Source organism: Aegilops tauschii, chromosome 6 (assembly GCF_002575655.3).
Source record: "Aegilops tauschii subsp. strangulata cultivar AL8/78 chromosome 6, Aet v6.0, whole genome shotgun sequence".
Lineage (NCBI taxonomy): Eukaryota > Viridiplantae > Streptophyta > Magnoliopsida > Poales > Poaceae > Aegilops > Aegilops tauschii.
The window spans coordinates 391753491-391762167 of record NC_053040.3 but is presented as its reverse complement, the minus strand read 5'-3'; the positions used below and the strand labels follow the sequence as shown (position 1 = coordinate 391762167).

General features: G+C 51.1%; 1 protein-coding gene across 1 annotated transcript; it reads left to right on the top strand.

The window, feature by feature from the left end:
* Positions 1-261: 261 nt before the first annotated feature.
* On the top strand, positions 262-1278 carry LOC109780037 (uncharacterized). The gene is made up of 3 exons (XM_020338629.1): positions 262-370; positions 464-603; positions 706-1278. Exons 1-3 carry the CDS (start codon positions 262-264, stop codon positions 1276-1278), a joined length of 822 nt encoding a protein of 273 aa, XP_020194218.1.
* The last annotated feature ends 7399 nt before the right edge of the window (positions 1279-8677 follow it).

The following is an 8677-nucleotide window of genomic DNA, read 5'->3' as shown; positions in this document are numbered from 1 at the left end:
TACCCCAAAGTGGAAGGGTGTTCAGACATCACCTGTCTCTGCTAATAGCAAGCGTCCTCGCACTCCTTGTAGATCGAGACCAAGTAAACCTAGTGGTTATGAAAGCCAGAACATGTCGGCTGCCGCTAATTCTGCCACTTCTCCTCTTCCTTCTGCACCTGATGTAGAAGTAGATGCAGAGCCTGACGAGGAAGTGCCTCGACATATGATGAGGATGAGATTCTATTCCCTGAACTGGTAGATACAATCAGTCATCAGGCAATGGAAGATGAATATCCAGAGGAGCCTAGCAGCCGTGCTAGATTTGATGACACTGGAGATGAAGAGAGGGAGGAGAACATCGACTCCTTAGTTTTACAAGAATATGATGGTGAGGACATGCCAACAATTGAGTGGAACAGGGAGAATCCTTAGCTTACTCCAGGAACCGTATTCGAATCGATGGTGGACTGACGTAATGCAGTGACTAGAAATTGCATTCTCACTGAAAACTCCTATGAGGTTGATAGGAGTGAGCCAGGAAGATTCACTGTTCATTGCCCTTATGATAGGTGTAGGTGGAGGTTCCATGCATCCACTATGCTAAAGAGCAAATTGATTCAGGTATTACAACTAAATCTTTTTTCAGATTATTTATCCATTCGATATTCAGATCATGTGTACTGTTTCTTAATTGTATTTGACATCATTTTCATTTTGTTTCAGATAAAAAACAACCCACACGGGCACACTTGCCCACCTGTAGGGGGAGGAGGAAAGGACAAATCAAAGCTTGCAAAGACTAGGTGGGTGGCAGATGCAATCTTGGATTGGGTGAGGGAAACACCAACAATTGGTCCAATAGCACTCCATGGGAAGCTATTTGAGAAGTACAAGATTAATGTACCTTACATGAGGATTTTCTATGCTAAGGAAAGGGCTCTTGATAGGATTAATGGTCCATGGAATGAGAGTTTTCAGTTGCTTTACACCTTCAAAGCTGAAGTGGAGACGGCTAGTCCAGGGAGTGATGTAGAGATTGACAAGCATATAGTTCAGTACAAATTAAAAGGGAAGACAGTGGAGAAGGAGTGCTTCAGGAGGGCTTTTGTTTGTTTCAAGGCTTGCTGGCAGGGGTTTCTAAATGGTTGTAGGCCCTATTTGGCTATCGACGCAACTACTTTGAATGGAAGATGGAGAGGCCAGCTAGCAGCAGCTTCTGCAGTTGATGGACACAACTGGCTATTCCCAGTTGCATTTGGTGTGTTGGAGGCAGACTCCAAGGGGAGTTGGGTCTAGTTTCTGCAGCAGTTGTGCAACATAATAGGTACTCCCTCGGGTTTAGTTATACACACAGATGCTTGCAAGGGTTTAGAGAGTGCAGTAGAAATTGTATTCCCTGGAGTGGAACATAGGGAATGTATGCGACACCTAGCGCAGAACTTTAAAAAGAAATTCAAAGGCAAAGTTTATGATGAGAACCTATGGCCAGCATCATACACATGCAGCTTGAGGAAGCATGAGCACCATTTGAGAGTGTTGTATGCTCACAATCCTTTGGTGAAGGAGTACATGGATGAACATCATGGAAATGTGTGGTCAAGAAGCAAATTCAATGAAATCTGCAAAGTAGACTATGTGACCAATAACCTCGCTGAGTGTTTCAATGCAAAGTTCAAGTCAGTGAAAGGGCTTTTGTTGTGGCAAGCATTTGATAAGTTCAGGCAGATGATCATGATAAAGATGGCTCTTCGTAAAAGAATTGCAGAAACACAATATGTTGGCCATCTTATGCTCCCATATCTGATTAAGGCATTGCATGCCAAGGCAAGAGGACTAAGGATGAAATGCATTCGAGCGTCGACATACGAGGCTGAGGTGACATACACTAATAGTAAAAACAGGGAATGGAGATATCCAGTGAACCTTGCAACTAAGGAATGCAGCTGTAGGCAATGGCAGATCCGCGGGAAGCCGTGCATACATGCCCTACATCTCATGACTGTTATTGGAGGTGAAGATGGTGAAGTTGATCAGTATTGCTCTGAATATTTCTCTGTTGCCAAATTTAGGGCTGCTTATGCTGAAAATGTGCCTGCACTCTTGGAAAAAGACCAATGGAACATAGTAGACCCAGGGTTCAAACTCCATTCTCCTGTACTGAATAGACCAGCGGGAAGACTAAGGAAAAACAGAATAAGAGCTGGTGAAGAGGGTCGTGTAAAAAGCAGCGTAAGTGCAAAAGATGTGGTATCCTAGGGCATATTGCTAGGCATTGTACCAATCCAGTTGATGCATCATTTGGAGAAGAGGAACAATGGGCAGTAGCAAATGCAGAGGAGAATGCAGCAGCAGAGGAGAATGCAGCAAGTTTAGAGGAGAATGCAGCAGCAGAGGAGAATGCAGCAAGTTTAGAGGAGAATGAAGCAACTAAAGTAGCAACTTGGTCTGTGTGCAACCTTTCCCTTTTTTGTTCTCTTTTTTTATCGATGGCTAAGCTTATTTCTGTTTGACCCACCTCTAGGTTAATTAGAGGCATAGGACAAAGAAGACCTAGAGAGGAAGAAACTTCGGTTGAACCATCATCTGATGCAGAATTTGAAACCATGACTTATGAAGGTTTTGAAGCTATAAGAGAGGAGGAAGTCATTTTGTCTGAAGTTCCTTTAAGGATTAGTGAACCCACAGATGACCATCAACTCGTCATCACTTGCTCGGTCAGTCAAAGCTCAACAAAACTGCCACCACCAGAAGTGAAGATCAGAAGCAAAGACAAAGCTTTCAAAAGCACAAAATATCCCAGCTAGGGAAACCATGAGCAAGACGGTTAACCCATCCCGGAACACAAGGAGCAAGGCAAAGATTTGAATTTGAACTTGAATGCAAGTCACAAACTTTGAACTTTAAGGATTTGTAATAAAGATTTTGTCGTCAAGTTGAACTACTATGAAAACTTGTAAGGTGTAATAATTTTATTTGTAATTTGATGTGAAATTTGAGGTAGAATACAAAACTGAGGCAAAATTTGAATTTTAGGCAAACTTTGAATTTGAACCAACACTTGAAGTCCATTGCCGTGTGGTGTGAGTTGCAAAGTTTTCTGGACTATTATAAACGTTAGGTGATCAATCCGATCTCTTTTGCGTGGTAAAACTTGTAGTCATGAGAAATGTGCGCCAAATGAGCTCCCAAGCTAGGGTAAACAGCCCCATTTGTAATCAAGTTTTTTTGGACCTACTCCGAATGAGCCAAATATTTCTTTTATTAACACATATTCAATCTATATAGTGTAGATTCAAAGAATCACCATTTATTGAATTAATATTTATATTTTTACAATTTTTTTGAAAAAATATACTTTAATAGGAAACCATTAAAAATACGTTTAAAATATGAAAATGGAAAACTAAGTTCAGATCCTTCTTATTCACTTTGAAATAAAGCTTTGGTGATTTTTTTGATTTTTTTTAAATTTTAAAAAACCCGAAGGGAACTCTACCTCCTCTCCTTGGTCTCTATGAAATGTTGTACGTGATAGCTCATATGTGTGAAGGTTTTTTCATGAAAATGTCCATAGACAAAGTTTATGATTTTTGGTTGGTAACATGTCACACAAGACAACATTGTGCGCAGGTTTTATTTATTTTTATTTTTTAAAATTAATGGTGCTCATTTGACCTCGATCGTGCTAGCTAGGTCTTTTTTTTGTAAATGTCCGTATACCAAGTTTAGTATTTTTCCTCGTTAGTGTGTCTTATAAAACGACGAACGGTGAAGGTTTCATATTTTTTTGATTGTTTTTAAATTAATGGTGCTCATTAGTCAAAGCCTTGGAAACGCCGTTGACCAGCTCAAAACCCCTCTAAACCCCACAGGGTTTCGCCTAACCCTAGCTCCGAACGTCAGCCGTCCGATCATACCCTAGCGCCAAGCGACAACCCTTAGATGTGGTCTTGTAAAAGGAATTCTGAGGGTAGGCTGCGTGCAGGCTACGCGCCGCTGGATCACATGGACGGCTCCGCATCATTGGATCGTGGGGCGATCCGCGAGAGGCCATCCGGGAGACTCGTTGGTTGTGACTCCCCTTTCTTCTGCTGCTTATTCTACAGCGACGAGAGGAGCCACTCCACTGCTTCTTCTTCTTCTTCTCCGGCGACGAGAGGAGCCACTCCTCTACTTCTTCTTCTCCGGCGACTTTGGGCGATATGTCGAGCTCCACTTCAGCCTCCCGCCCCTCGTGGACCCAGCATGGTCCACTTCCCATGGAGCAATGTCCTGACTGCCCACGCAGCGCGCCACTGATATGGTTGACTTCTAAGGAGGTCAAGAATGGCAACTATGGGCGCGAGTTCATGAAATGCGAGAGCAAGCCAAAGGGGCTGGTTAGATCTCATGATTTTTCTCTGATTTCTTTTTCTATTTGCTTTTAATTCTTTTTCCTTGGATATGGGATTTAGGGTTCATGTTTTCATTTCAGATCATGAAGAAATGCACACATTTTGAATGGCTAGATGACTACGTTAAGCGGATTCAATTCAATGGGGCCCCAACCCGGGAGCTCAATCTGCCGTCAGCACCAACGAATTTGGTCTTTGAAAGTGCTGCTCTGACAGTTGGGGATGCAGATCTGAAGGGGGAATTAAAGAAGATGAACAAGAACTTGAAGCAGATGATTAAATTGAACAAGCATGCGAATCTGATAGCGTTAGGATTTTATTTTTGTATAGTTGCTCTAGGAATTTCTTACTTGCTGGTCATCACTCGTTAGAGATGTTATTTGTGTCGTGTCATGTGCTCTACGATTTTCTTAAGGGTTTGTGGATCATGTGCTCTCTATGTTGCTTAATTTTTGAATCATGTGCTCTCTATGTTGCTTAAACTATGTCTCTATCTCCATCTCTGAATCTCTGTAGGTTTCAGTTTTGTCAGACAACACCGACCGGAGAAGAAAAAACGTACTTCTAAGGCCCAAATTAAAACTAAGCTCTCGTTGGGCCGTCGCATTGCGTTGACTGTCGAAGGCCCACAAAGATAAAAGAGGACTAGAAAATAGTGCATGCGTTGGCTCTGTTTTTTTACTTGATTATTGTCATGGTAAATCCATTTATTGCCATGCCGAACAAAAATAGTGCATGATGGTAAATCGATTTATTGTTAGCAGTACAACTTTTGTCCCATGGCATTTTTGTATAGATAATTGCCATGGTGTCGGGTGGTTGGTGCGACATATGCCAAGGGATGGCTTATCATTGTGGGAGCCAATAAAACGTCGCCGGTGCCCGGAAACGGAATGAGGCGAAGACATGCACGCCGGCGGATCTTACCCAGATTCGGGGCTCTCCGAGGAGATAACACCCCTAGTCCTGCTCTGCGGGGTCTCCGCATGATCACTAGATCGAGAAAGGGTAGCTACAATCGCTCCTAGAGCTGTTTGGGATCAAGGGGGAAGAAGAACAAGGCTAGCTCTTGCTTCCCTCTATCTATGGTGTGTGTGCTATGCTTGGAAGCCAACTATGCTCAGCGGCCAACCCTTTGCATGGGTGCTCCGAGGGGTTTATATAGGCCTACCCCCCGGGGGTACAATGGTAATCCGGCTGGGCTCTGGTCCCAGCCGTCAGTGTCTACGCTCGCCGGCTTCTCCGCCGGCTGCTGGGTCCCGCCGGCTGCCGGCTACTTGGTCGACAGGCCGGCCCCACCGCCTAGGGTCTTGTCGGCGGCTGCTTACTGTAGCCGCGCCTCTGATGACGAGGGCTTTGTCGAGGTAAGCGTGGCTACAGTGGGCCGCCTCGGGGGCTCTCACTGTAGCCTTACCTCGTCTTGTCTCCTTAATGGGGCTCCTGCTTCGAGGAAGGGAGTAGCCGGCTTCTGGAGGCTGGCTACGCTCTTGGCCGACTGGGAAAGGCCGGGCCGCCTTCACGCCTCTCTCTGGCTGAAGGGGCCCACCGCCCGCGGGCCGTACGGGAGTCGATCGTGGGTGACGTCGAGGCCAGCATGGCTACAGTGCCGAGCCGCACGGGAGACGGCCGTCCCGTACGGCCTCCTGTAGCCATGCCCGCCTCGGGCTTTGGGGGTAGTGGGCCGCACTGTGGCCACACCCCGTCGTGTCGCCGTTATGTGGGAGTGGCTTGGAGTGGTTGTGGTCTTGGCCGGCTCTTTGGAGTCGGCGTCCTTCTTGGCCGGCTTCTTGGAGTCGGCCACCCTGTAATCGTCCTGGGAGGGGTTGCTGAGGCAGGGTCGCCTTCCGGGAGTCGGCTTCAGAGGTAGCCGGCCAGGGAAGGCGGCCCAATGCTCGGAGTGCTTGGAGGCCCGAAGGCCTGATAATTTTTTCAGAAGAACCAGGGGCAGTTGGTTAGGCTACCCGTGGCCATTTACTCCGACAGTAGTCCCCGAAGCTGATTGGGCTTTGAGGTGGAGTGGGGGTTGAGAAGCTCGATCAGCTTCCTATCATGACAAGCCGGCAGCTGGGAGCCGGCCTTGGTCAGGCGCGCCGCCTGAGTCGAAATCTTCTGGAGTCGGAGGGCGGGAGCCCGCTGGCACGTGCACCGGGCCGCGGGCCGGCCACGGGCCGTCGGCGAACCACGTGGCCGGAAAGCCTGCCAGCCCACGCGCGTGACGGGACGTCGCCGCAAGGAGGGGGCCCGCCACGTCCGCGCCCCGGCCCAGGCGTGGATCCTTTGTATCCCGAAACCGCCCGCACGTTCCGTGCGGCAGTTTCGGCTCGCATTTATGCGCAATAATCGCGAGACATGGGGGGAGTGGGCGTAGTTAATCCCACGTCCCCCCCCCCCACGTCCAGCCTCTTCGGCCTCGTGAGGCTATAAGTAGGGGGAGGTGGAGGGCGGCAGGCCCTCGCACGCTCCTCCTACTTCCACCGTCTTCTTCCTCTTGCAAGTTCTTGCGACAGCGCCTCGCCGCCGCGCTCTTCCGCCGCATGCTCCTCCGCCACCGTGCTAGCTTTCGCCATGCCTCCCACCGTAGAGCAGCTTGGCGGGGATTGGGACGGCTCCAACGTCCATGACGACCACGTGGACTTCCTCCGCGACACGCGGCGGCTGCCCAGCGCGGACAAAGTGGAGGTCCGCCTCGCGCCGGCGAAGGAAATCTCGCCGAGGCCGCAGGAGGGCGAGCGGGTGGTCTTCCGCTCGCACTTATTGCACGGCTTCGGCCTGCTAGTGAGCGCCTTCTTCCGCTCCTGGCTCGATTTCTATCAGCTCCAGCCGCACCATCTTACCCCCAACGCGGTGGTGCTGCTGTCCGCCTTCGTCACCCTGTGCGAGGGCTATCTCGGCGTCCTCCCCACCCTTGAGCTCTGGGGGGAGTTCTTCCAGTCGAAGCTGGGCACGTGCATTAAGGGCGTGCCGGCTCATACTGGCGCCTTCATCGCGTCGCGGAGATCGGCTGCCGACAACCCCTTCCCCATCATCGCGCTGATCCAATCGGTGAAGAAGTGGCAGAAGTCGTACTTCTACGTGCGGAACATCGCTCCACGGGGCGACTACATCAACCTGCCGGCTTACGTAGCCGGCCCACCGGCGGGCAGGCTGCCCCAGTGGTCCTTCCGGGCTATGACGCTGTCGCCGGCGGGAAACGCCGCCATCACCCGACTGCGGGTGATGGTCCAGTCGGAAGGCCTGACGGGGCCCGACCTTCTGGCCGCGTTCGTCACGCGCCGGGTTCTTCCGCTCCAGAGCCGGCCTCATCTGATCTGTCAGATGAGCGGCCAGCTCGATCCGAGCCGAATGTGCACCAAGGAGATGCCGCGCGAGGAGGTCGCCTACATGGTGAACTACCTTGCGAACTGCAAACTCACCGAAGAGTGGCAGTTCGGCAAGGAGCCGTATAGCCGAGCCAATCCGCCGCCTACGGTATGCTTTCCCTGTGTCTTTTTCTCTCTCTCTCAGCCTTGTTGCCGAGCATCTCTTGGCCGACTCTGACTTAGTCGGCTTGTTCTTCGACAGAGCCCTCTGCTTCGGCCGGTCGGTGGGTCAGACGCGAAGCGCCGCTTCGTCCCCGACCGGACCGAACATGACTTGGAGGACCCCGACCTGGGGGCGGTCCATATGGACGACGATGTCGAGCCGGGTGGAGGCCAAGCCGGCGGCGAAACAGGCGGCTCCGGGTTCACTGCCACCTTTGACGACTGGCCGGATGACGATGAAGCCGAAGCCGTCCCGCACCACCAGCCGGCATCTGGACGCGGCGCGGGCTCCTCCGCCGCGCAGCCTCTTCGGGGTGGAGGTCAGAAGCGTCGCGCCGCCCAGGGCTTGTTCGGCAGCCGAACGAAGAAACCCAGAGGCGGGGCGGCAGCCACCAGGCGGGAGGAGGCGGCCGCGAAGGCGGCTCGTTTCCGCAAGGTGGTGAAGCAACCGCAGACCGTGTCGGCGTAAGTCCGAATCTTTCTTTGTGTACTCTCTTTCTTTTCTTTGGTGGTTCTTGAAACCTTTGTCTTTTTCTTCAACGATCAGAGCTCCGTTGTCACTTGAGCGGGCGGCTGCCGGCTCCGTCGTCGAGTCGCCAAGGGGCTCTGGGAGCACCACCCGCCGCGTGGACCCCCGCGCCGACCTCCAGGAGGCGACGGAAAGGAACGCGCGGGAGGCGCGGGAGGAGCAGGAGGCACGGGAGGCGGAGGCACGGAAGGCGGCCGCCGCCCAGGCGGCACGGGAGGAGGAGGCGGCGAAGGCACTCGCCGAGGCCGCAG